The sequence below is a fragment of the Orbicella faveolata genome, unplaced genomic scaffold, assembly GCF_042242905.1.
Source record: "Orbicella faveolata isolate gen_17 unplaced genomic scaffold, um_ofav_v1 contig_47, whole genome shotgun sequence".
NCBI lineage: Eukaryota > Metazoa > Cnidaria > Anthozoa > Scleractinia > Merulinidae > Orbicella > Orbicella faveolata.
In genome coordinates, this window is record NW_028301577.1 from 22,089,418 (window position 1) to 22,117,176 (window position 27,759).

Sequence of the window (27,759 nt, forward strand, 5' to 3'; positions counted from 1 at the left end):
CGTTTCGACAAACCAGTTAAAGCCGACAGACCGACTTCAGACGGATGGAAACTTACAAGAGCCGACCCGGGAGCCGACCAACGACTGTTGACAAACTTTAGACTAGTATTATGCCAAACATCACGACCAAACTGACCCAATCAGTCACAACCAGACACATCCCGGCAGAGCGACCCGTACATTTTAGCGCACGTAGTCTTGGCGCAACGAAAACGTGATTAGTGTTTCGTGTTCTTTGGCTGGCTCTTGTGCTATTTTCTGCTGTCTTTTCTTTACGATTTGCACTCATTCGAAGTTTAAGTTCGATGTTTTCGGACCGATCGAGTGGTTTTGTCGCAGTGGGTGGGTGGCTGGCTGGCTGTTGCGGGTTTCATTCTTTTAGTTAATGGTGTTTAGTCCCAGTAACACGATGACCGTGAAGTAAACTCATGAGTCCTGAAGCATCTTAAACAACAGCTATCACAACAATAATAACGCCAAGAACGTTTTTGTCACTCTTTTTACTTTTCATTTCAGCACTGGAGAATTTCAGAAATTTGAGACCGTAAATAGCAGTCATCACAACAATAACACACATGTAAGAACTGCGCACGCCCATACACACTCAGTCTGAACACTGTAAATCTCCAGATACTAAAAAATTAAAATTCATACACACACTGACTAACACACACCTCACACTATTTCGTGTCTTGCATCACTGGTTTCCAAAAGTTTTACTTTACATATTGCAGTTCATTGGGCTGGAGTCGAGAGGGCCCTTTTTGCAAAAACTGGTTTCAACCTGTTAAACCCTGTGGTCCAATTTCAAGCTCTGTGAGGTCTTGTATTTAAATTATAAATGGCTTTAGAAGAAACAAAACACAAACCACGGTAATAAACATGGAACCAAAACGCATGTTAAACAAAGTTAATTTCCTTGACGTTTCGTATGTACAACATACATCTTCAGAAGTGACCGTTAACTAGATTATAAATGGCTCTTATCCGACGGAGAACGAGTTAACAGTTTTTTTTTTTTAATCCAGAAAATAGAGTTTTACTCTAAACATGAGAAACAGAAGCTTTTAGGGGTAAAAAAAAAGCGGTTTTGGTACCTCTCAGGGTGTTCAGCCTCAAAAGGGTCCACAGCAGGGGCCTTCGTGGTGTCTTTAAGGGTATTGAGCCAAAAAAATATGACAGGAGATAATGTTTTGTGTTAGAATTGGTACCTCTTAGGGGTGAAAAAATTTTCAAGCCACACCCACAAAACAGGATCTTGGTACCTCTTAGGGATTCTTTTCAAGATTTCCGACGAGCAGCCCCGTCCTTTTTACATGGGAGTTCCCCGGGGAAGACCAGTGGTTTGTCTGGTTTATCCAGGGCTCTTTAAGTCCTTTAAATAATTTCCTGGGTACGCCAAGAGAAAGGTAAAAATGGTCAAAAATGTCACGACCGTATCTCTTTCATTGCGTTGGATTGAAACATCTTCAACATTTTCAACATAAGGACATAAACACTCGACATACACGCAGTCTAACATATCAACGGCTTCCTCTCTGCGGGCGTGATGCCTCTACAAACGTCTTGGTCTGATGTTTCGTGTTCTTTGGCTGGCTCTTGTGCTATTTTCTGCGGTCTTTTCTTTGCAAACTTCTCAACCAGTTCCTTACTCTCCTGAAAAGCGGACAGCAATCAAAAAGTAAATTAGCCCGGCGTCTTTGGTGTGGTTTTATTTGTTTAGTATACACACTCAGTTTTAAGGTAATGTTACACGAGCCCATTTTTAACCCAACAATGTTGCGTTAAAAATCGATATCGTGTAACATGGCGCACAGGGTGACTTTTAACGCAACATCTCGTCGCGGCAACATGTCAGTGTTTGAAAGCGACTCAAAAACCTACAACATTGTTGCCCGAATTTTGCAAGTTGCGTTAAAAATCGTCTCGTGAAACATACCGTTGCCGACTGTTGCCGCAACAAAGCAAAAGCTCTCTGGTGTAACGGATTAAAACGCGGCGTTAAAAATCACTTATTAGGCAGCAATCGAGTTGGGAAAAGAGAAACGGGAACCTATGTCATCTAAACTATAACAGCAGACTACGATGCTAGCATCGCAAAACGGTCCCAACGAATTCCGGCGGTTCGTCTACGACATTTTTTCTGTTTTGGTAGCATCCTCAACGAAGTTTCTCTGCTTCTACCCGTTGAACAGGCCAAAGAGAACCAAAAGAACCATGACTGTGACCACGTATACATCAGCAGCAATCAAGTACCAAATCAAAGCACCAACAAGAAAAAGTTAATTTCAGCCTTTATCATGGGGCACTTGCGTTTCTCGATGTTTTTTAATTATAACGGGCGCGATGACGAATGAATTCTCTACTGTAGACACTTACGTCGAAACTGTTTTTGCTTTCGACCAGTTTTTGATTCCTTGTCCGCAACTGAAAGAAAGGCAAAGTGATACGAATTGAGACATAAGCGAGGAACAGTTGACCATGTTAACAAGCTAACACGTTATCCTGTAACTATTAAGGTTACGGTTAGATCAACCAATCTAAAGCAGACAGAGTAATCATAAGTTCACGTCCAGTGCTTTCATCATTAATTATTAAAAAGATTTTAAAGCTTTCATGTCTGATCGATCTTTATCACCAATATCACGACGAGTTTTTTTAGTTCTTTGTGAACGGCAAAGCTTTCCCGTCTAAATCGGCCTCTTAATACGTGGCTCAAAGCAGTTTCCAGCAGTTAGATTTTGATAGGTCATTATTACCACTCTTTATCACTTGATGCTACAATCATGGTATCAAAAAACCGCCCAATCATTGGTGAACACGTTGTTATCATTTTCGTGACACAATTGGTTACCGTAGCAACAGATGACCTGCTAAAAACACCCTTAATTACAGCTTTAGAGGCGTATAATTCACAAACGGCACAGTGAAACCTTCTTTCCTTCGTCAAATTTTAATAAGCATGATAACACGCAACTTTTGGCAAAGTTTTTAAAAAATCTGTACATAGGGTTTAGAGCCACCTTAAAGTTGTAAAAAGTTAAGGTGGCTCTGAACGCTACGTACAGACTTTTTATTAAACTTTGCCAAAAGTTGCGTCTTTTCATCCTTAATAAAGTTTGATAAAGAAAAAACATTTCACCGTGCCGTTTTGAATTATAAGCCTCTTAAGCTGTAATTAAGGGTGTTTTTAGCAGGTAATACTGTTGCTATGGTAATCTATTGTGTCACGAAAATCATAACAAGGTGTTCGCCAATGATTGGGCAGTTTTTTGATATCATGATTGTAGCATGAAGTGATAAAGAGTGGTTATAATGACTTATCAAAATCTAAGTGGTGGAAAGTGTTTTGAGCCACCTTAAAGGAGATCAATCTGGGTGTGGTTCAAGTTGATAATTGATCTCTAAAAGATATTGCTCTAAACCAGATAGACAAATCGAGACATGACTGAGAATAAAAATATTCTCGTCGAATGCATTCGTCTAAGAAGAAATTTTAAAGATTTCATGCCTGATTGATCTAACTTGCCAACATGTTAGACAAGCTTTTTACTTCTTCGTGTGCAACGTTTTAAGATACCTTGGTGATCAAAAACACTGGCATCCCATCCTGACAGCCCTACCTGATACCAAAATCCTGAATTTAAGCTCATAATGGGTATCCCGCCCCTTTCACATACATTACCTGCAAAAATTTCGGACCTTTAATTTTCGGACAACTTTAACCTCATTTCAGACAAAAATTTCGGACACTGTGATGAAACATAGCTAAAGTAAATATACGCCTAGAAAAACATCTGAGAAAATGATAGTTTAGCTACACTCTCAAGGTTTTAGAGATATACCAAGGAGAAAATAACACAAATTCTACCAAGCCGTTACGTATCTTAAGCAGTGTCTTCACTAGAGTTCGCTCAATAAAGAAAACTAAGAGCTCTGGGGCTACTTTAAAATTTTATACCGTACCGTAAGTGTTTCGGACGCTCAAAATTTCGGATACTTAAAAATTTCGGACGGTTTTCTTTTCAGACACTTTTTTGGTCCGAAAATAAAATCTTCCGAAATTTTTTGCGAGTAATGTATGCTACTCTTGTTTGGGGGCTCCCGTTCACGACTCATGTCAAATCCTGGCAGCCGCCTAGTCCACATAAGAGTCTCCCCGGCGGGATTCTTCAGGCCTAAAATCAAGGAAAATGAGAAGCCAAGCATTGCTTAAGGATCTCACCTTTGTAATCACAATCGCCACAGCCACAATGTGGATGACAAGAAAGCAGCTGATACCAAAATAGAGGGAAATTCGATCAAAACGTTTTTGCGTGTCAGGGTCTTGAATTGAAGCGGCAACTGCATTTTCAATGGCCATACAGCACAAGAACACAAGGCAGGACAAAACATACTTGTCCTATGAGGGAAAAAAAGACAGCAATAACAATAAACTACTGAAAAGAATAATAGCGGTGTTCATTTGTCGCTCGAATGAATTTTAACTCTGCAAGATATCATTCTTTATAATCCATCAAATATTTTCGCTCGTATGCGATTGGTTTAAACGCGTCATGTGACTGAATAATATTCCCCAATTTTCAAAACCGCGCATGTCGCGAAAAATATTTGAAGGAAAATAACCACAATAGCCTCCATTTGGGGCGAAAATACGGTCGGATATTTGTCCTTAGACATTATCTGTTCCTCAAAGCTCACACTTGCCCTCGACCTCCGCTCTCGGAAAACTGTTCGCTTCTCGGAACAGATGATGCCCGCGGACAAATATCCGAGCATATTTCCGCGCCAAATGGAGACTACCGAGACTTCAACTGAAAATCTCTATGAAAAAAAATCAAAAAGTAAAATCATTGTTCCAAACCTCAACCATTCATTGAAAACCAGGGGTATCACTAAAAGTAATAAGTTATCACCCTTGAAATACATAAAATAGTGAAACAAATAATTTCATGGGTACGTAAATAATATACAAGCAATATTGAAATACTGAAACATTAAAAATTTGGGCTTAATGAAAGTTTGACAAAAGACTATAAAACTTCTTTCTTCATACCACTCTTCATTCCTTTCATAAAACTGCAAGAATTGACTTCATAGACATCCTGGGGGAACTCCCTGACCCATATGAAAAGGTCGGGAATGCTCATCAAAAAAGTTGAACTTTTATTTTAAAAAATCCTAAAGGAGACTAATGTAGGTATGGCTGGAGCTTTTTTTGAACTCTGAAGGATACCACTCGAGACGGAATAGGCTCGTTAACTAGCCGCTCCTCAGGAACAGAGCCTGCACTAATAGACTGGACTCTAGAGACCGGCAGAAATCGAGTGCACCCTAAAAGATACTTTGGCAGCGAAAAATAGTGGTGTTTCGTCATGAACCCCCTAAGTGAGACTAGAATCCTTGATTTATGCCCATAAAGCGGCCTTCACACAGCAAACGTATATTGGCAAACTCGTGATGGCAAACTCGTACCTTCACACGTCAAACTCGCGTTAAATCACAGCACACGGTTATTTGCAACATGGCCGACTTAGTGCAGTGGCACTCACGTACAACAGTGAAGCAGAAGAAAAGAAGAGAAGAAACAGAAAGCGGTGGAGAAATAGAAAGGTTTGGAGGAAACCCAGTTTGTCCGCTAGCTCCTCTATTTTCTTTTGTTTGTTTTTACGGTATCTTTGTAGACTACAGATGAAATGTCCCACACAGCCGGACAATTGTGAACCTCTTCGATAAATTTAAAAGTGGCCTCATGTTCATCTTGAATTGCGTCCGCCATTTTGTGAAGTGTCACGCAAATGAATCACGTGAATAGGGCACGTGGTTTGATTGGCTGACAGTTAACAACACATGTTTGCCAATCGTTCACACGTCAGAAAAGAGTTTACCAACACGAAAAAGTTGGTGAAAACGTTGGCAAGAATATAGAGGCAAGTTCTATTCGTCACCAACAGTTTGCCAATGTGTCTGCAGACTGTATTTGTGCCGTTCACACACACCAACTTGAGTTTGCCAACACAAGTTTGCCAACCTTAGTTTGCTGTGTGAAGGCCGCTTAAGGTCATTCCCCAGTATTGTATTGCGCATCCCTACTGCGCATAATTTAACGCGTGCTTAGCGCGCGCGCATTAAAAAATAGCGGCTTTTTCTTTACGGCTGGACCTCGCCATAGAGGTAAATCATCATTTTCTCGCAAACGAGTATGGTGACCTATCATTTTTTTTCTGTTGTTTTGAATTGAGTAATAAATTCCTCTGTGTAAAATAAATATGGACCAATTCTCAGTGTAGAACAAAAAACAATCGTCGTGAATTTGGCAAGCAATCGTGACTACAATCATGGTGCTATTATAAGGATTAATTGGGTATAAACAAGGTGCTGTTGCTCCTAAACGAACATGGGGACCCCTCATTTTTATTTCAAAATTTAAGTTCCTATAATATAAACAATCAATAGGCAAAGTTTCACAAAAATCTCAGTGCAGACTCTATTTCAGTGGAATGACCTTGAGTGAGACAACGAGCATCTCCAGCCTTTTCATATAGGAGGATCACCAAGATAGACATACTGGCCAAATTGTTCCAACAGTAAGTCCCACTTCAAAATGAAATGTTACAGCAAAACGTGAGAGATACCAACTCACCAGTAATGTCAAGTATGAAATCGTTGGCAAGCTCTGCGATACAACAAACTTGAAAGCAACTGCTGTTAACAGAAGAGTAAGGGTGACACCGAGTCGATCAGAAGGTGAGGAGATTTCCACAGAAAATGAACAAAAGGACAGGATATAAATAAGGAACTGAAACAAGAGCAAGAACAAATAAGGGTTAGTACAAGAAGCTATCTTTGTAAAAGAAAAATACACTTGCAAAATTGTATGAAAGCTACATAATTTAATATATATTGCATGCATTCCGCAGAAAGTTCTCTTACAATAACCATAGCCATATTCCAGAGGTAGTAACCATTCTTCCTCTTGACGTGGCACGTAATGTGGTATAGTGGATAGTCGTTTGGGCTGCTAATACCCTCTGCTTTCTCCGTAATCGTTGCTTTGGTGACCATGTGCCTGCATAAGTACCACTCTTGATCGGCAGTGAAGGTCTCTGGTCGTATGGTGTCCGCCTTTCTCGGGTCTTTTTCAAATGCCACTTGTTTGGCAGTCCAGTCTGACATGAGGGTTATGGTCAATTCCTGCAAAAAGAACAGTTAGACGGACTTGACACCCAGTACAAGTGGAAATACAGATAACCTTAATTTCTCACGAATGGGAGGCGCGGTGGCCTCATGGTTAGTGCGCTCGTCTCCGGATCAAGCGGTCCGGGTTCGAGCCCTGGCCGGGGACATTATGTTGTGTTCTTGGGCAAGACACTTTACTCTCACAGTGCCTCTCTCCACCCAGGTGTATAAATGGGTACCGGCGAACTTACCGAACTTACCGGCGACTTACTAGTCGCTTCATGCTACAGAAACCGGGATAAGCTCCGGCCTGATGGGCCACTTGGCTCGTATGCAGACTTTACCTACCTAATTTCTCACGAAAGGTAAAGGTAGTCTGCATATGAGCCTGAAGTGGCCCATCAGGCCGGAGTTTATCCTGGTTCCTGTAGCATGAAGCGGATAGGAGTATTTCTACTCCCCCCTGTTAAGTGTCTTGCCCAAGAACACAACACAATGTCCCCGGCCAAGGTTTGAACCCAGACCACTTGATGTGGAGTTGAGCGCACTAACCATTAGGCAAGTGTGACTCCACATGAAAGAGAGAAATTGTAAATCCTGGGGATTCATAAGATAATGTAAGACAGATGTAATAATAAATGGCCAATCAGCATTCTTAAGATAATGGAAAACATGATCTGAAAATTGAAAACTCTTCCAAAAAATTCTTAAAGTAATTTTAATTAAATGAGAATATTTGACGCTTATAGGTAGCTGTAATTATAGCAAAGATTCAAGGAATTAAAGACTTGAACTTGGTTAAAGCCGCTGTTGTTGGAGTTTAACTGACAAAACAAACTTATAAAACTAAACCCAGTGTGTACTTAAAATTATCTCTAATGTTGGACACTAGGGGCATATAGTTAACTGAACTTATTGGAACATTGCATTGGTCATCATTTATTACTTTAACAAAAGAGTTGATTATCAGAATAGAGGTGCTTCTTACAAAAACGTATCCAAAGGAGTTAAATAATCAAGAGTGGAGGGCAATCATTGAGTATATATTGTACACCTTTCAATAAAACTCAAAAGTTCAAAACCAGTAACTACCGATTGGGTTGTTGGCTATGACATTATGACCAATAAACCTTGAAATAAAGAAACAAATAAAATTAACTGGATTGAAATCTACGGTCAATCCACAAGCCACTGACATGTCCTTGTGTACCATTTGTAGTAAACGTCTGCTGAGAGGTCTGCCATTATGAGTTGATGGCGGTGAAACACAGAAACGTCCACTGAGCAACGAGCAGAGTTCATGTTCTATATAAAGGTACAATAGTAGGGGTGGCAAATGGTGCTTCAAAAACCATGGGTCTCGCAAAATTTTGGTTGAATTTCACGGGTCTCACAGTCTCATTTTTTTAACAGTTGTGCACGTCTCGCAGTCTCAATTTTTTTCACAAAGCGTCTCCCAGCCTCGATTTTTTCAAGACTAACAAAGTCTTGAAGTACCGATTTGTTTATATTTTCTATATAAACTTGAATAACGTCTAAACATCTCAAGCTGGCATTTAAAAGACTTTGAAGTCTCAGTCTCACAATTGAAGAAGTCAAGATGTCTCAGACTCGCAAAGAAAAACGTTAGTCTCGCCTTCTCGAAAAGTCTCGCATTTATCATTCACCACCCCTAATAGCGCAATAAAGCAAATACATGAAGTGAACAGAGTAAAATACAAAACCTGACAATCGAAAGGAAAATCCCAAAGCTCCAAATTTTCTCTAAAGTAACCTTTTATTCTGTAGGTCTCCTTAGCAAATGGTATTTCATTTTCTGGCTCATAAAATAAGTAGCGATTCTTCTCCATCTTTTCAATTTTCAGGGCATTGAAAAACACGATCCTAGGGAGCCATTCATTAGGCCATTTTATATCCTGTAAAAAGAACAATAAATTCAAAAACTGAAGCTGGCAATAAATAAACAATAAAACAACATACAGCATGCAATTATCATCAGCATAGTTAACAGGTTATGAAGCTCAGCAAACTTTTGATTAATGGAACACACACAAAGATGCCAATAAGATTAAATCTAGGGGTGGCATTAAAGGTCCTTCAGAAACCATGGGTCTCGCAAAATTTTCGTGAAGACATTAAAATGGCCCGGGCTCACAAAGAAAAGCACTAATAAGTCTCGCCTCCTTGCAAAGTCTCCCATTTACCATTCACCACATTTAAATCTATGTAGCATTACCTTTTGTTTTGCACACTTTGCATATATTCAATTCAAGTCAATTCAATTCTTTAAAGAATGAAAGATGCGAATGCAGCCATAACACTACTGGAAAAATGACCTGAAAAAATTTCAGGCTCTGAACGGGATTTGAACCCACGACCTTTGCGTTACCGGTGCAATGCTCTACCAACTGAGCTATCAAAGCCACATGAAAGCGGTCATGTGTGAGTTCTGCCCTCTATGTTCAGTGGACGTAATACTCGGCTCAAGTATATGAATTCCAATGGACAGTCATTAAGTACATATGGACAAAATAATAATTGTGTTTTATGCATATTGAACCATATAACCTTCTGTGGGTCGAGGAGTGGATATATTTTCAGGAACAATACATTTAAAATTTAGTAAATAAGCCAATCCTCCTATACTTCTATGCCTCATGATTTTTCTGTCTATGTACCTCTTGAAGAGGAAAATGTTCAAGACAAGCTGGAGATTTTTGAAAGATCTTGCAGAGATGTTGATTGATTCTTGATAAGATCTTCACGAAGATCCTGAGGGATTCTTGAGGATCTTTGAAAGATTCACACCAGGGTAAAGCACTAGATTCATTAATCTAAAATATCCAGGGACCACTTTCATCACGCCCAGATCTTATCTTTGGGTTTACAGGGTTTTGCATCAATTTTGTAAAAAATTGTAAAAATACCCATGCTGTCAAAACAGTTAAACGATGACCACATGTAGCCTCACCTCTGACTCTCTTCTTCCCTGCAGTTGTGGCTCTTTCCAGGTTGCAGAAAGATAGAAGTCACATTTAAACTGCTGACCAACTGTATCAATGTCACCAACAGATATGATGCTAGTTCTAATCTCCACAGTAACCTGATTTGAAAAAAGTGCTTGCAATGAAAATTATTTTAGTATGTTTGGGGTAAGGGGAGATAGATAAGTGACATGAGTGCAGTCAAAGAGGTCTTCACCACAATTTCAAAATGCAGCAAGGTTCAGCCCTTGTAAAAAAGGACCACGATCTTGCCGGGATCCCGTCGTGATCTCAGTGGGAATCCCGGCGGGATCCCAGCAAGATTCTCGCCGAGAAGCGAAATTCCTGGCGGCCAAAATCTCGCCGGGATCCTGCCACGAATCTCGCCATGATTCTTGCCGGGAAGTAAACATCCCGGCAGTCAAAATCTCGCCGGGATCCTGCAGTGAATCTCGCCAAGATTCTTGCCGGGAAGCAAAATTCCTAGCGGCCAAAATCTCGCCAGGATCCTACTGCGAATCTTGCCAAGATCCTCGCCGAGAAGCAAATTCACAGCGGCCAAAATCTCGGCACGATCTTGCTTGGAATCTCGTCAAGATTCATGGCGGGAAGTGAAATTCTGGGCGAGATTCACAGCGGGAATCTCAGCAAAATTTTGGAAATGCTGCCACGAATTTCTTTTGGCGCCATTGTCTTCTAAATAAAGGTTATAGCTTCAGTGTTTACGTACTTGAGAGTAGTTAAAATACAGACAAAACTAACTTAATTAATCAACAACCTACGCATACAGCCATACGGCGGTTAGATTTAATACTACTTAAATATGTCAGTGACACAGAAAAACGGCGGCAACGATTTAAGAACAAGCTCATGTACACAAATTGGCATGAGATGCTTCACGCTATAAAGAAATGTGAATATGAATATCCTTGTGCTCACTTTAACACTTTGCGATATCTGCACGTAACAAAGTTTTTAGTAAAAGAAAATCATCATGTTACTGAAATGAGGGAAGGTACGTTTTTTATTGGGGGGAGGTGGATCGGGGTATTTTAGAAATTTTTTGCGAAAAAAGTCGTGGCCCTCCCACTTCCCAGAATGGATTAATGCATGACCCTTCACAAATACCCACACAAAAACATCTGACCCTCCCCCCACCTCCTCCAAGACAAAAATAACCGAAAGTGAAAATAACTAACCGGAAGTGTTACTCACATAACCGCGTCTGTGCACAAAGCAGTTAATTGTGTGGCGTGTGATTGCACGGTGAAAACTTGAAAGTGGGCAAGGATGTGCGAGTAATAGAAAGAGGGAAATGCGCTTGTGGTGAATGCGAGGATTTCATGAGGTCAGATGGAGCAACTTGCACAGATTAAGCGATTGTTTGAGGAAAGTGAACTAGTCAGTGGGGACAGTGAGACTATTAAAAAGTTTCCAGATAAATACATTGTCCCCGAAATGCCTGTGGCAGAGTATGTTGAGCACCTTGCCCAGATAAAAATGCGAAAGGAGAAGAAGAAGGAGGAGACTGAAAGGGAGCGAATGGAACGTACCTTCCCTAACAACGAAAGGGAAACTAAGGGTGCGTTCCTTTGAGGATTTTTTTTTTTGTATTTTATTTCGTTCCAAGATCTGTCTGGATCATGGTGCATCAAAAGAACTGGCGAATCCATTCTGGTCATGGATTCATCGGTTTCTTTGATGCACCATGATCCAGACAGATCTTGGATCACTGATCCTGATCCAGATCACCCCAAAGGAACGCACCCTAACAAGATCACTCGGATCACGGTTCATCAAAGGAACCGATGAATCCGTGACCAGAGTGGATTCATCGCTTCCTTTGATGCACCATGATCCGAGTGATCTTGGATCACTGATCCTGATCCAGATCACCCCAAAGGAACGCACCCTAACCTTTTACTCAAGCGAAGAAGATAACATTTACCAAACTTAATCTGTTGAAGCCGTGAAGAAGCCTTGTCAACTTAACTTAGTCCCATAAATTATAATCATCGCCTACTATAAGTGGTAACAAGTACGACTTCACACCAGCGTGAATGGCTCTCATTAAAACTTTTTATCTTCATCCGAAGTTCAGGTTTTGGAGTCTGTTAGAACTGTTCAGCGTATACGTATACAGTTCCATCGAGGATAGCTTGAAATCTTCGTGAAATTCCTCGCACAACTAACGTCCACGGTTTGACGCTCGCACGGCTGGCACGCAATATAATCTTACAACAACTTCAACAAAACAGTTTTTCCCCGCAGAAAAGGTCCTTGCTGAAGCTTCGAAGTAAACAAACCAGGCAAACAAACAATTTTTCAGCTCTTTTCCGATGTGAATTTTTAGCAGCACTCGAACAAGCCCTCAAACTTTCTCGAAGGTTTTCTCTCCTACTCGCGGGATGGCGTGTGCTATGTCCCACGTGATTTTAGTCAGCCAATCGAATTCCCGGGTTAACGACCTTGGCGGGAAGACTTAAGCTGCCACAAAGAGTATTTTCAACGCCAAGTGAGCGTTTATATTACAGGCAATCTTCGGAGTTTGCCATCGAAGATCATCGCTGCGTAATGGTCACTGGAATCCTGAGAGCAGCGAGGTAATACTATCTAAGGACTTCTAATTAAAATCATGCAGAAATTTCAAAACAACTCTACACACACGAAAGTCGACAAAAATCTTATCTTTCTTCTTTCAATAAAGCACGTTTAAAACTTTAAGAGCACTCGGCTAGACGTCGCCATTACATGTAAAAGCTCCAGTTTGTCTAGACGCGATCGGCGTATTCATAGATAAAACTTTGTCTTCACGGCTCTTTTTCAAAATGCCGAACTGTAAGGGATTGAGTCATAATAAATATAAAACTTTAACTACATGGATATGGCTCACGATAGCACAGGCAGCGCAAGCTCTCTCTATGGACTACACAAGCAACGCCATATGGCATCGAATTATAAGGGTTTATATGGGATTTTCTACAAGATATCCATGGAGGACAAGGTCCTCTCTTTATGAAGGGAATACCGAAATTCAAAAAGGTCGCTTAAATCAAGTTATATTGGTAAAATAACCACACCAGGAGCAAACAACACACGTATGGAATAAGGTAAGCCATTTTTATTGAGAATTTTCACTTTTAACTACCTCCAAGGATATCTTGTAGAAAATCCCATATAAACCCTTATAATTCGATACCATATCGTGTTGCTTGTGTGGTTCATAGAGAGAGCTTGGGCTACCTTTGGTTTCGGCCACGAGAATCATGTGTAACTCTCGGCGGGAATTTCTATGCAAGAATTTTTTCTCGGCGAGAATTTAGTTGTCGCCGGGAATACTACCAAGACTTTGCTTCCCGGCAAGGATGCCGCAGATTTTTTTCTTGGCGGGATCTCGGCAAGTACAGATTTCTCGGCGGGATTCTTGCCGGGATACGCGGCGGGAATTTTTCAGGGGAAGGATCCCGCCGGAAAAACGGGCCACCTCGGCGGGATCCCGGCGAGTGCCGAGAATCTTGGCGGGATCCCGGTACCTATTTTACAAGGGGGACTGGGAACAATTTCCGAAGGCACTCCTTTTTATGAACTTACAAGCAACTATTTTTATCATAAAGTTATTTATTTCTTTAGAAGTCTTGTCTGAAATTATCTGAGATATAAAGGTACCAATGGGCCATTTCCAAGTTGTCTTTTGCGTGGCATTTTCTGGTGTTGTTAAACAGCTGCAGTTGTCAATCAATGCAGCTTTAATTGGTAAATGAACATGCAAAGTTTATTATACAATTCTGTGAGTTATTAGTATACATTTCAATCCACATTTTAATTGACAAAAGAAATTGCAGAAATTTGTTTTAATGGTAATTTTAAGAAATTGGTAATTACTGATTCACCAATAGCACGCTGTAAGTTCCTGTTACGACAAGTTTGATCACTTGGATAGAAATTGAACTATTGAAATAGGCCATTTGCCTCTGTTTCAAAACACATCTTTGTGCAAAACCAGTCATATGAAAATGTGTTCCACCTTCAGGTTCATTTTAATGCAAATCATAGTTAGAGTGCAAATATCTTCATATGATTCAAAGTAATGCACAAGAACTGACAGCCCAAAGTAAATGGCCTATTATCAGATTATAACTGTAATCTGTTCTCAACTTGAGTGAAAGTCACTATGTCGTCTTTGAGATCTCCTTCTTTTCACGGGGTCACATAATATTTCAAAGTTGAATCGAAGAAATTCATTTAAGCGCAGCGTTATATGAATATTAATTTAAGCTTTGGCACCGAACTATGGATAAGCATATGCATAATATGTGGACATTTTACCTCGCGTTTCTTTCTCAGTAAAGCTTTGCTCATACAAAAACAACTTAGAACTTTGGTAAAAAAATTTTTACCGATGATTTCGAAGCCTACCTTCTCCGTGTTGTTGTGACGGAAATCACACTTGTGGTCTTCGTCGGGATGAGTGTTATCTTCGATTTTCAACAGAAGTTTCTTAACATCTTCAAGTCCTGACAGAGAAGCTTCGATTCTTTCAAGTCTTGAAAGAACGATAGAAAACCTGTCCTCTATGGGCTTTAACGAAGAATTCGACATCATTTTTGGCCTGCGTAGCAAGTGTTCCCGTATAAAGAGCTTTTCCGCATTCTGCGTAATCCAGCACCTCTTCCAGACCTGTATTTTCATTGGTTCTGGAAACCTGTAGCTTCTATTGTTTCAAGAGATGGGGGCATTGTTTGGATCACTGCATTCTAGGCCACGCGTAAATTGGAGCAAGAGCAAAAGTTTGACGAAGCAGGGGGTGGTGGGGCGAGAGAGGGAACGCTTGCCCGCAAAGCTCTCGATTTTGAAAAACGCCAACTGGTTTTCACGGCTGAGATCATTCATTGATTTACAACTTTGTCACCGAACTAAAATCATGGTGGTATCTTCGATTTCCCCCAGAAGTTTCTTAACATCTTCAAGTCCTGACAGAGAAGCGTCGATCCTTGCTAGTCTTAAAAGAACGATAGAAAACCTCTCCTCTATGGGTTCTAACGAAGAATTCGATATCATTGTTAGCCTGCTTAGCAAGCGTTCTCGTATAAAAAGCTTTTCCGCATTCTGAGCCTCGCGTAAATTGGAGCAAGAGCAAAAAATTCGACGAAGCAGGGGGTGGTGGTGCGAGTGAGGGAACGCTTGCCCGCAAAGCCCTCGATTTTGAAAAACGCCTACTGCTTTTCACGGTTGAGATCATTTATTGATTTACAACTTTGTCACCGAGCTAAAATCATATCATAATAGTGCTACATGTATCTACATACTATACTCATTTGGAAGGCCTGAATAAGTCAAATGTTCGTCTTAAGAGCTTTTCCTGTGGTTTTTAAAACTCTAACCGTTCATTAGCTTGACGATCATTTCATCCTCTTGCTCCGAAAATCGGAAGCCTTTTGTTTGAGAACTGTCAGCGCGAGTAAATCTCGGGGGGTAAATTCGCTTTTGCAGGGAAAATAACAACCAGTCGCCAGGTTCTAAAATAATTCGGTCTCACGTTATCTGGACACTAAAAACGACACAGAAAAGCTAAGCGAGGTTGCCAAATAAGACTATCAAATATTGGTTCTCCTTCCCTGGTTCCTGTTTGATCTTCGCGCACGATCGATAATTACAACAGCAGCTGAAAGATTTTAAAAGCTTTTGATGCATCCAGTGGTAACAGAGCCACTAAGTATCTACCCTCTAATCTGAGTAAAATCGAATACATACCATCCACGTCAAGTTTAAAAAATCTTGACTGAGGCGAGCACAATTTCACAAACTTTCCTGCACGACATTGTGCAAGTCATGCTCGATATTCCTAGACTCGTTCAAGCGAGCTTGATACACTTTTCAATCAAGATGACCACGCCGCACCAATCAGGAGAGCGAAAGGTCGAAACGCGATACACGAGCGCGGAGCGCGAGACGAAAAAAAATCCGCCTAGTCACACCATTGTTTATGCACTACCGTCCCCTTGAAATGACTGGCATGAAAGAGAGGGAACAATAACAATTCAATTTATTGGCGCGAGAAAAATGTCTACAAATGTATACATGACGCAAAACAGTCAACAGACGTGAACATCTAAATTTAGCTAAATTTAAATCATGTGGTGCCGGAACGAACAAAAGAGGTATAAACCTACATATCAAGCTCAGGAAACGAAAAGCTCGAACAAATTCAGGAAGAAACATACCTTTGATGACACAGAACGGATCTCTGCAGTGTTACATAGTAACAACATAGTAACCGACTTCTGCAACATACATTATATAAATGAGGCAAGCCAAACTATGGCGCGTTTTCAGGGTCAAAATTAAAAACTAACTTTTCCACCTTTCCTTACCTGCTAAGTAAAATCTCTGTCATTTCCTGTCTTTGAAATTAGACAGTACGCATCTCTTTTGACCTCCGAAACAATACATTCCGCGTTTCCTGAATACTAAAATCATAACATCCGGCATATTCTCCGCGTTTCCTGACTTCTCTCGAATTTTAAGTCCGGCATGTTCTGACTTTCAATGTAATTAGTTACCAAATACCGTACTACTTAGTTTAAACATCTCAACTAAACATCCCATGCCGGCACCTGACAAGCCATTTAGTTCATAATGAAATCTCGCTGCTGAGCCGACATTCTGATTTGCAAAATTTGCAAATGCGCGTTTGATGACCTCTTGATTCTACCAGGCGTCTTTTCCGCGTAGGCGTGGATCCTACAATAATACACATGACATGTGATCAGGGGTTTCAAATTGAAATAAAGTAGCAGGAGGAAATCATAAAGTAGGCGGCGCACTCTAGGGTCATGATAAAGGAGGCCACACGTGTAGAGGAGTGCCGGAATGGCTTACCTCCTCCTGCACGGGGGGAGGGGGGGGGGGGGGGGGAGGAAAATGGGGTGAAGACCGTGGAAAATTTGAAAATCTATTTGTCTTGAGAAGCATTTTGATGACTGAAAAGTGATTTTGTTGGAGGCTACTGTACACTTTATTTTAACAAGGGTTTATTAAAAATTCCTTGAGGGGAGTCCATATTCTGCCACTGCTTGTTGGAAAAGGCCAAGAACAGTAGCTGCGGTATTCTTTGTTCCAGCCCTAAGATATACAGGAAATCTTGTGTATCCATCAACTCCACCATGCACTACAATCTTCCATCTGAAACTTAAAAATACATGAGTCCATACTTTGCTGTCCTTTGATGGATTCTGTCCTCACTACCGACAACTAGTCTCCTTCGTAGCCGTTTTTTGGTGTCACGCAACGCTTCTTTGGAGAGAGCGTTGCGTGACATCCCCCCACCCCCCCCCCCCCGCCAAAAAAAACCGGCTGGAAAGGAGACTAACCAACAACCACCTGTATTAGAAACTAGGCACAATAAATCTGAATAAATTTTATTTATAATCAATTACGAATAAGGTTCACCTGATCAATTTATGATTCCCGTCTATGTGCCATAGTGCAAGTGGCCCACTAACACAGTACACAGCTCTTGGTGTAAGGAATAGCCATCTCATTGGAAGTCCCTCCGGATCCATTCTTTGCATGCATTCTCGGGCTCTCAGCTGGGGCACATTTATATTGCGCAACACTAGCTGCGATTGGACCCTCCGATATCCCGCATTTGGAAAATCCCTAGGAAAGGATCTTACCATGTTATCAAGGTCATCATCACTAATGGTTGTCGTCCTGTCGGTAATGGAGATATTGTACTCCCGCATACGTCTTTTTATGGTACTCTCACTCACACCAAGGGCTCTGGACATGTCGGGTAAGTTGATTTCATAATCGGCAAGATATTGCAGTTGCTCCCGTGGAATCTCGAACCTAGGACGCCCAACCGTTCTAGGCTGGTTTGCTACTGCTGGGGAGGAATGATACCAATTCCGCTCTACCTCCGACAACATTCGCGTCACAGTGGCGAGTGAGGGTCGAACTGTATCAAACACCTGCATGTTGTCAGCAAGTCGAACCAAATGGCGAGAAATTTGTTCCAATCGGAACAGATCATAATCAGCCACATCCTCACTAACTGTGTCCTGTTGAAGTCTCCTTGCAAGGTCGAATGATGCATGGCGAAGACTGCTCAAGAATTGCTCTTGTACCGTCGACTCCATTCATAAATCCCCGGGAAAACCCCCGGTCCTGGCACTAGGTTTGCATCAGGGGATCCAGGCTTGCGCGGAAAAGACGCCTGGTAGAATCGAGAAGTCAGAGAACGCGCATTTGCAAATTTTGCAAATCAGAATGTCGGCTCAGCAGCGAGATTTCATTATGAACTAAATGGCTTGTCAGGTGCCGGCATGGGATGTTTAGTTGAGATGTTTAAACTAAGTAGTATGGTATTCGGTAACTAATTACATTGAAAGTCAGAACATGCCGGACTTTAAATTCGAGAGAAGTCAGGAAACGCAGAGAATTTTGTTCAAAGGTCAAAATATGCCGGATGTTATGATTTTAGTATTCAGGAAACGCGGAATGTATTGTTTCGGAGGTCAAAAGAGATGCGTACTGTCTAATTTCAAAGACAGGAAATGACAGAGATTTTACTTAGCAGGTAAGGAAAGGTGGAAAAGTTAGTTTTTAATTTTGACCCTGAAAACGCGCCATAGACCTCACACTATTTCGTGTCTTACATCACCGGTTTCCAAAAGTTTCACTTTACATATTGTAATTCACTGAGCTGGAGTCGAGAGGGCCTTTCTGCAAAAACTGGTTTCAACTTGTTAAACTATGTGGTCCAGTTTCAAGCTCTGTGAGGTCTTGTATTTAAAGTGTAAATGGCTCTTATCCCACGCAGAACGATTTAACAGTTTCTCTATCCAAAAAATAGAGTTTTACTCTAAAGATAGGAAACTGCAGTTTCCTGCTGCATTGCCGATGCTTCGTTTTCTTCGGCTGGTTTCCCGAGCTGTCTTTCTTTCGCAAGCTTGTGAACGCGATCCTTCATCTCCTGAAAGCGAACAGTAGTCAAAAAGTAATTCAGTCGTTGGAGAGTGGAACTCGTGTGTTTATGAGTAATACAATACACTTTTGTTATTGCGCAACAATAAAGGACTTTCTCCATGATGTTTATGCATATCTGTCTGGACATAGCCACAGAATTTGATTCGTCACTGATAATCTTGATACAGTTCTGTCCTAGAGCTAGCTTTCCACAAGGCTTATCGTAACTCAAATAAAAGGAAATAACTCTCCTGTATGCCTTTTGAGGCCAGGAAGACTAAATTTACCGTCTTTTCGTTAAATCATGAATTGTACAATTTAATTAAGAGTACTTTTAACATGAAATTGGAGTCTAAATTAACACGACCGTACAGATATCAAAACCGCCGCGAAGAGCGGTGATTTTTAGGTATATTTGGGGATAAATAGTTTTTCTCGATGGATTAGTAAAATTTATGGAAATATGAAATTTTGAAGATTTGATGTTGCTTTAAAATTAGAATTTGAAGTTAAAAATTGGTAGACGTACACCAATAAACAGTTGTCCACCAACCTGGGGTGCCCTTTCGGGGGGCGTTCAACTGTCTGGTGGGGTTCCAAAACTTCTTTTTTCCTTCTAATCCCTCTTTAAACTTTGAATCCTAAAACTTCACTTAAATTCAGGTAGACCTTCGCCTTAAAGAGCTTGGATGCAAATCTAATATATACGGCCTAGATATCCTTAGGGCTGGGGCCGGGGTACTGCAGCTGTGGGTAGCAACAGTATCTCAGAAAGATTGATCATGATTCACCATCGATGGCCCGGGAAGACACACACGACTTCGGACAAGTTACGATGTATTTCTATGAAGGTATTTCAAGAAGATTAGAAGTTACTACTCATTAAGGCATTTATTTGCCTTAAACTACTGACCCGGCTAATTGTATTGTTTTGTTAAACTTAGTAACACGCCAGTTTGGATGCCTGAGCGGCATGCAACCATATAGTATTAATTGTTTTGACTGTAGAGGAAGATGAATATTATTAGTCTAAGCAGAGCGACATGATTAAATCGTAATTTGGCCATTTCACTCCACGTTTCTTTTTAGGTAAACGCTATGACTAATCTAACGACCTGACTACCGAAGTCTAGAAACAAATTTGGGGAATATAAAATCTCTTAACGAGCTCATTTCTTAGCCTACCTTCTCTTCCCTTTTGAGACGAAAATTACTTCTGTTACCCCTGTCTGGATGAGTGTTGTCTTCGATTTCTATTAAACGTTTTTCAACATCTTCAAGCTTCAATAGGATAGAAGTCTGTCCCCCATGGATTCTAACGAAGAAACCTGTAGAGAAGTCATGCTCGTCAACGTATGTTTTGAATGTCCTGGGGCTTATCAGCTAAGGGCGTCTGGTAGAGACCACGTGCTACTCCCGGAATGCGTGGATAACCGCCTGATTGGTTTCATTGATCATTCGCGGTTGAAACTTGTCAAAACATAACGTTTATCACTGTGGATGGTTTGTCAAGCAAGGAAAAAGTAATTTGAGCTGCCGTCCTGCCTCGGACGCCGCTTTTCTTTCTGTTGTTTTTATGACAGGCGTCGCTGACAAGTTCTGTTTCTTTCCGCCCTCTTGCTCTACATCGAAAGCAGAGCTCACCTCTGCACATCACTACATTCTACTGAGCATGGCGTAGATTACCCTGTTTATTTCAACTTGAATCGCAATAACTGGAGTACCCATGGCCTCATGCCCATTCCAGGAAACGCAGCAGCTTGTGAAAAAACAGTGCGGATGCCTCAGGGCAAATAACTTTTGTCGAGTCGGTCAAATTCATTTAAACTTGCCCAGGACAAAGAAAGATCTTGGGCTCACTACGGATCGACTGTATATGCTTTGCGTTTTATCGGTCGCGCTGACAAACATCTCCACAATGGAAATTTGTTTCATTTTCTGGTGAGATTTACATTGACAATTTTAGAACTTAAAAGCCTTCTTTGAACACAGCAAAGGTAACAAACTGTCACACGCAAACATCACGGACAGAGAGCAATCTCCTTTGTTGTCTCCGCGTGTCGTGTCAACGAAAGCTGAGGTGGGACTTCATCAGAAAATAATTCCCAAAATTGCATGTAAAGTGACCAAAGTCTTGCGAACTTTGTAAGAAACTAAACATATTCCTTGTATCTTCGTAGCCATCATATTTGTTCTTGTGAGCTAATTACACACATTTCAGGTGTGGTAGTACTAAAATATATATATCATATCAGTGGCAAGTTCCTCCTAGAGACCTCACGGTCCTCACGTGACTAGCTACACGCGTTTCCTCCTACGACAAGGCCGCAGTCACTGGAAACGAGATTGTAGCAGCGGCAATGAATGCTGGGACATATAATCTTCACAAAATGGCGGGTGTTCACAAAGAGGTCTTGAGAGCTGGGAGCGGTCCTACACCCCAAAAGGGCGCGACAATAACTGTACATTGTACTGGATCTTTAAATACAAATCCACCCAAAAAGTTTTGGAGGTATGTATTTTCCGATCACTATGATAGTCATTATAAATTGTGGAAACTCGTGATTATAAGCGTGTTCGATTTCACTGAACTTCCTGCAATGAGCATTGCGTGACTTGTATTTTGGAATCTGTATTTGAATATTTCTACGAACTTTTGCCTCTAAAGGTATGCCTCTCAACCAGTTATTTCATTTCTTAGTTTTTCTCATTCTTCTATAGACTTTATAAGCTTTAAGTTTGTTTGTTAAATGATAACGGCCAAATATCAGGTGTGCGCGATACATCTGAACAGGAAAGACTCCAACACAGCAAGATCTCACCATACTTCGCCTCAGTAATCTCCTCAAAATATGCGTAATCTTGGCAAGATGGTGTCAAGATTTGGCAATTCATGCTGCTACATTCCGCGACCCCCGAAATTTGTCGGAACATCCACGGGAATCTTCTACAATCTTCGGTGATGTACGGAATATTATATGCAGGTTGTATGAAAATCACATGCATTTGACTTAAGAAAAATTAGGAGGTATAGAAAGTGTCTGATTTATGCTACAGGGCTGCTAGTGGTTAATTTTGAAAAGGACAAATCAAACGTTCAAACAATCATTCACTGTATCTGTGTAACTATGATGAACAACAGGCACATCTTCTGTACAACGTTGTCTTACTTAGGGTGCATTTCTTTGAGGTGATCTGGATCAGGATCAGTGATCCAAGATCACTTGGATCATGGTGCATCAAAGGATCCAATGAATTCGTGACCAGAGTGGATTCTTCGGCTCCTTTGATGAACTATGATCCGAGTGATCTTGGATCACTGATCCTGATCTAGTTCACCCCAAAGGAACCCACCCTTAGTCACCATTTTGATCAGTTAAAAAATGAAAGTCGACAACATCACTCTATAAGGGATGACAGAGCAATGTTTTGATTGGTGGAGTTTAAACATGAATGCCTATCTGGATTTGCAAGTCTACTAAGTTCCCCCAGCTCCCAGCGGGGTACTCCCAGAAAAATCAGGTGTGGGTATATGTCCCGCTTCCCAAAACCCTTACCCTATGTAAGACCAAAATATTCAATTTTCTCTACCCTATTTAAGACCTAGCCCTTAAATCAATACCCTGTTTCCGACCTGTCTCATGATTAGTCACCTAGTTCAGACCGATGTTAAAGGCATTGTAAGGGGCTTTTGTTGATGGTCTTATCAATAATGATGGAAAAGTAGCTCCTTTAAAGAAAAAAAAACATATTCAAAACAAGAGTACAAAACCATACCCTATTTGAGACCAAAATGACCAAAATGGATATCCTATTTATGACCAAAAGGCAGAACAGCTAAAAATCCATACCCTTTGGGGCTGCACATACCTATATAGCCTATATAAGGGAGTTCACCACCCTCTCCCGAGGCCCAGCTCCTAGACCTGTATGGTCCATGCTTTGTTCAACTTTAGCTCAAAGTGCCCTATTCTAATACTTGTGATGCACAATCATTGCAACACAAAGGCGCATACCAGGGAGCTACCAATTGCATTCAAGTTAATTTCTTTTTATCTGTAAAGTGATCTACCGGTAGTCACTGATGATTGAAATAAAATTTGCCTGAAGCAATAGCTGACCATGGACAGGATAATACTGGATAAGGGGAAAAATTTGATCAGTCACTGCCTGAAGACTGACCATTATTTGCAGTCAAGATTACAACTCTGTGTGATAACAAGGAAGGTTTCTACTAAAACAATAATAATATGAAAAAAAAAACACACTTCTTGGTATTGTTTTGTGCAAGTGATGGTCAATTTAATATTTTGGTACCACCTTGTTTATCTGACTATTCACCCATTGAAATACTTAGCTCATAATTATAATTATTGTAATATTATTATTACAACTGTTAAAAATCTTATTTTAAAGTACAAAGGATACAGGTCAGAAACCATTCACATTCCAAGTTGGATTGGGGAAAGTGATCCAAGGTCAGTGTATATATATGCTATTTGCCACCTAGGAGGTCCATATAGTGAAAAACTGTGACTGAGGTCTTGAAAATGCTGCTTGAGGCCCATGGCTTCAGGCAACATTTTCAAGCCCAAGGTCACAGTTTTTCACTACACAGACTGACTCCAAGCTGGCAAGTAACATGTTTATTTTTTTTTCCTGTGGCAAACTGGCTTACAAGTGGGTTTGTTTATGCCATTGTGTCTCTAAATCAGCTTACGTGCCATCTACAAATCATTCATAAAAAATTTTGCAGTGGCTAACTTATTAGACCCAAAAGCATGTATCAAAGAACGGATACATTTCTTACAAATTAATATTTATTGTATTTAGTTCACCACTAAGTTCTTCAAAATTATTTTCTGGTGTGAATTTTTGTGTAAAGTTTGAAGTTGTACTACAAAAACAATTTTCTGTCACTCATTGCAAATCACTTGAAATCAGGCTTTCATACTGTAAATTAAATAGCAGAAAGTTAGGAAATTCATTAAGGGTATTCCACAGAAATTCCCTCAAATACACCAATGATCAAAGAGGTAAAATCAACTGAAATTGACTCATTTTTTTAGTTAAAATTGTACACCATGAGAAACCGGGAGAAACACAAGATAACATGTCATTACAGCGCCACCTAGAAACAACGAAAGAAACTCCCACAGCTTTAAAACACCCATTTGAATTTACTTGCAGTGACTTTCCTCGCCATCGTAAAGTGAATAGAGATAAACTTGTGTGGATTAATCGTTGATTGAAGTGTAAAAAGGGCAAAGGTTGATGATTACCTCTTGTTTACTCATGAAAATTGACCAACATGTCGATTTCACCTGCCATTTCCCATCATTACCATGATTGGTCAGAGAAAGGAAAATATGGACTGTGCTGAGAACCAATCAGATTGCGGTAGTGTAGTGTTATGTGTTGTTTTAATATATTTTTTAATATTATTTTTGTTTGTTTTGTTTTATTTTTTAATTGATCCAAAATACTATGTAAAGCATTGTGGAGAAATTTCATGTCAGAGTTTTAAATGCCTTCCTTACTGGAGGATGCAGTGAGTGCATGAAGGCAGACATCTCTTTTTGTCAGCCTCTGTGCATACAGTTAATCAGTGTATTAATATTAACCAAGACCTTGCCATATTGACCGAGCAATAGCCAGGTCAATATTGCAAGGCTGAGGTTTGAGATTTTCCTGTAAAGATCGAATGTTTGAGGTTAATAACATGTTTATTATTTGGCTTTTTGCTTTGTCTTTGCCTGCCTTTAATTGGCCCATGCACAGCATGGGAGAGTAACATCCCAGAGTTAGCCAATCATAGTGTGCGTCACATCAGCTACAAACACAAGCCATATAATAATGTGTTTCATTTTCATGTCCAGGTTGGGATGAAGGATGCATGACAATGAGTAAAGGTGAAATAGCCAAGCTCACTATCCCAGCTGCAAAGGGTTATGGATCACGTGGTTTTCCAGCTTGGGGATATCCTTTCAGTTACAAATAATTATTCTTAAATGAGTTCTACTTGTAGCTTGTATTTTATTGTTAAACATGAGCAGTGCATGTTGTGAAATGAGTTCTTGCATGTGGGATTTTTATTTTGAAACATGAGCAGTGCATATTGGTGAACCAGTTAATCAGCTGGAAGGCATGGAGGAGGGAATTGGTGTGCTTCACTTAGTTATTTTATTATTTTGAGGCAAATTCACAGTAGTTTAGCCAAGCAGAAGTAGTGACACTGATTGTGTGTATATGTATCGTGTTTGGAGCTTGTAAGTAACATCACTTGTATATACCACAACGTCTCTCTGATGACAAAATGTCCCGTGACCAATAATTCTGATGTGATTTTCTTCCCAAGTGTACGAGAAGTGACTGAAAATCTTGAGAGGTATGCGAAGGCTTAGGAAGAGGGGAAAAGTGAGGAGGGGAAGAAAATGCCTGCAATGTAAATTGAAAATAAATGATAAAGTTGCTCACAATCAGCCAGTCATGACCAAATGTTCTTGGTCACTTAACAAGAACAGGTAACAACCAATGAGAGACAAAAATGCTTAAATTATACTTCTTAAAATTATAGACAGGTGATTGTTTAGGACATAAGAATTGTTTATACTCCTTAACTGTACACACAATTCCTGCAAATGCTGATCTCCTGTTTGAAATAGAGATTCTGTCCATAAACTAAACAGACGAGCAGTCTGTCATCCTTAGATTAATCCATTAATTGATGTATTGGCAACTTGTAATGAAGTAGAAGTAGATGTAGGTAGCATAAGAGTGTCACGTGAAAGCTCTGCAAACATTGTAATACTAAGAACACTTAGATTTTTTGTTACAAATTTTCATTATAAATAAATCAATATGTGATGCTCAGAGAGCAACACCTATTAAAGTTGACATTAGACTTGTTAATTTTTGTGAAGGTGGTTTTCAAGCAATGTTGTCCAGGATTGAACCCTAATGAAAAGCACACTTTTTATGATAGGCACCACAAAGTCTCCCCATCGATAAAAGTTCACCACAATAGGCACAATTCTGTATATTCTGGGTCAATGACCTGCAGTAACTCTTAGTCGATAGACTTTTAGTTGTAAATTAATGAAGTTTTATGTGCGTCATGTCATTGCCTGTAGTGGGCGTGGTCTTTTGCTGGCCTGTTGTTGGATAATTTTGTTAGCATCTCTGACGGCATCTAGATACCCACCCGAAAATGGTGCTTGCTTTCTTGCCCCAGATTGCTGCGTTTTTGTGTAAACCTACCAAATGTTGAGAATTCAAACTTTAGAAATCCAAGATTTGGCGTGCCAAATCTTGAAAATTCAAGATTTGGGCTGACAAATAGTGAAAATTCAAACATGGGGTTTGCGCAGTGCTTTTCCCTCGGCTCCCTTTAGTTTGCACACTTATATTTTGCTAGACTGCGAGCACGCTCTCATTTCCTCGAAAATCCGTGGGGAAAAACGCAAAACAAGTGAGCGTGCGGGCGACTCCCCCGCGCTACTTGCGGCCCGCGGCTTCGAATGTGACGCTCGTATGCTCACGACTACTAACTTGGGTTGCCTTCTTAGTGTTCTTCCTCACGGATTTGCCAGTAAGAGAGAGACTGCTCGCGGTCTAGTATTTTGCTTTGCGCTAATCAGTGATATTTCTGTAATGCGGGCTTTGCTTCGCTGATGCCGGGTTTGTTGCAGTACTATTCCCTCGGCTCCTCGTAATTTTTGCATGCTTGCCTTCTTGGTTTGTATTATCCAGTTATGTGTTTCCGTTGTTGGCTTTCAGTTCGCAGACCTATTTTCTTGTAACTTGTGCTTTCAACTTCGAGTTAGTTTCTTGTGCACTTGCTGTTGCTCCATTTTGTTTTGTTACCACCACCACCACTGCTATTATACGTTATGTTCAGTTTCTTGGCGTATCATACATTAGGAACTAAACATTTTGTTTGTAACCTTAAGTCGGCATCGATTACAAAAATATGCTTAATAAACTGCTGTTGGAGCCAAGGTCTGCGTTTTCCTTGATTATCGAAAAAAAAAAAAAGAAAAGAAAAGAAAATACTGGTTTTCTTCACTTGTTCCGCTTGGGGCTGTCCTTGGGATTTGAAAGGGTGGATCCCGTGCTACAGGGGGAAGTGCTGCAAGTTTAAGCACTAAACGTACGAATACTCACGTGGGTCTTTCTCCTACACACCTAAAACAAGGGTTTCTCAAAGCGAGGAAGTCTGCAACCCTCTCAAGCTCCCTCCACTCTAGATCCACCCATGGGGGAGGCGGGCGTTTTCTCAAGCACGTCTAAATACCACTACTGTGGGTTTTTATCATGTCAAGGGGAGGCTCCGCCAGAAGTGCAGCTCTTACCCTATAAATTTAAGGTCACGGTAAACCTTCAGGACCTTTAGAGCACCTTTAGAGCACCTTTAGAGCACCAGTTTAAACTGTACATACCTAAACCCCCATATCAGATTAAAGCTTATAGAGCTGGCTATCCCACTACACCAATAATTTTGAAATAAAATGAATTGTCAAATTTTTCATGACCTTTAAATGTGAGCGTCTGAATCATTTTTTGGGTCCCTTTTGACAGCTACAAGTCAAAGGGAATTTGTTCTGTTTGTCCTCAAATAGGTTGG

General features: G+C 40.5%; 4 protein-coding genes across 4 annotated transcripts; 1 reads left to right on the forward strand and 3 right to left on the reverse strand.

Moving 5' to 3' along the window:
• Positions 1-485: 485 nt before the first annotated feature.
• Positions 486-14,890, reverse strand: LOC110067627 (uncharacterized). The gene is made up of 8 exons (XM_089280383.1): positions 14,580-14,890; positions 10,151-10,282; positions 8,904-9,095; positions 6,934-7,194; positions 6,644-6,799; positions 4,226-4,402; positions 2,380-2,427; positions 486-1,656 (listed from the first exon to the last, which is right to left on the reverse strand). The coding sequence occupies exons 1-8, from the start codon at positions 14,850-14,852 to the stop codon at positions 1,516-1,518; spliced, it is 1,380 nt and encodes a 459-aa protein (XP_089136509.1). The 5' UTR covers positions 14,853-14,890; the 3' UTR covers positions 486-1,515.
• Positions 14,891-17,154: 2,264 nt separating this feature from the next.
• Positions 17,155-18,512, reverse strand: LOC149097647 (uncharacterized). The gene is made up of 2 exons (XM_089280346.1): positions 17,613-18,512; positions 17,155-17,345 (listed from the first exon to the last, which is right to left on the reverse strand). The coding sequence occupies exons 1-2, from the start codon at positions 18,302-18,304 to the stop codon at positions 17,198-17,200; spliced, it is 840 nt and encodes a 279-aa protein (XP_089136472.1). The 5' UTR covers positions 18,305-18,512; the 3' UTR covers positions 17,155-17,197.
• A 219-nt stretch (positions 18,513-18,731) lies between these two features.
• On the reverse strand, positions 18,732-20,861 carry LOC149097648 (uncharacterized). Its single transcript, XM_089280410.1, has 3 exons — positions 20,820-20,861; positions 20,319-20,516; positions 18,732-19,140 (listed from the first exon to the last, which is right to left on the reverse strand). The coding sequence occupies exons 1-3, from the start codon at positions 20,859-20,861 to the stop codon at positions 19,030-19,032; spliced, it is 351 nt and encodes a 116-aa protein (XP_089136536.1). The 3' UTR covers positions 18,732-19,029.
• Positions 20,862-21,478: 617 nt separating this feature from the next.
• LOC110067689 (uncharacterized) lies at positions 21,479-26,045 on the forward strand. Its single transcript, XM_020775052.2, has 4 exons — positions 21,479-21,645; positions 23,550-23,611; positions 25,013-25,112; positions 25,764-26,045. The coding sequence occupies exons 1-4, from the start codon at positions 21,494-21,496 to the stop codon at positions 25,816-25,818; spliced, it is 369 nt and encodes a 122-aa protein (XP_020630711.2). The 5' UTR covers positions 21,479-21,493; the 3' UTR covers positions 25,819-26,045.
• Positions 26,046-27,759: the final 1,714 nt, after the last annotated feature.

Coding starts and splice junctions, on each gene's coding strand:
- LOC149097647 (XM_089280346.1), bottom strand. CDS start 18,304: ATGGAGTCGACGGTACAAGAGCAATTCTTGAGCAGTCTTCGCCATGCA. Junction 17,346..17,612: donor GGGAATCATAAATTGATCAG/GTGAACCTTATT, acceptor TTTAAGTTTCAG/ATGGAAGATTGTAGTGCATG.
- LOC110067627 (XM_089280383.1), bottom strand. CDS start 14,852: ATGAAAATACAGGTCTGGAAGAGGTGCTGGATTACGCAGAATGCGGAA. Junction 9,096..10,150: donor AGGGAAGAAGAGAGTCAGAG/GTGAGGCTACAT, acceptor TTCTTTTTACAG/GATATAAAATGGCCTAATGA. Junction 6,800..6,933: donor GGAATATGGCTATGGTTATT/GTAAGAGAACTT, acceptor CTCTTGTTTCAG/TTCCTTATTTATATCCTGTC.
- LOC110067689 (XM_020775052.2), top strand. CDS start 21,494: ATGAATGCTGGGACATATAATCTTCACAAAATGGCGGGTGTTCACAAA. Junction 21,646..23,549: donor CCACCCAAAAAGTTTTGGAG/GTATGTATTTTC, acceptor CTTATTTTAAAG/TACAAAGGATACAGGTCAGA. Junction 25,113..25,763: donor CGTGGTTTTCCAGCTTGGGG/ATATCCTTTCAG, acceptor AACTGTACACAC/AATTCCTGCAAATGCTGATC.
- LOC149097648 (XM_089280410.1), bottom strand. CDS start 20,861: ATGGGTACTCCAGTTATTGCGATTCAAGTTGAAATAAACAGG. Junction 20,517..20,819: donor TTCAAGTTGAAATAAACAGG/GTAATCTACGCC, acceptor AGACGCCCTTAG/CTGATAAGCCCCAGGACATT. Junction 19,141..20,318: donor GTCTCAAAAGGGAAGAGAAG/GTAGGCTAAGAA, acceptor GTTCGCTTTCAG/GAGATGAAGGATCGCGTTCA.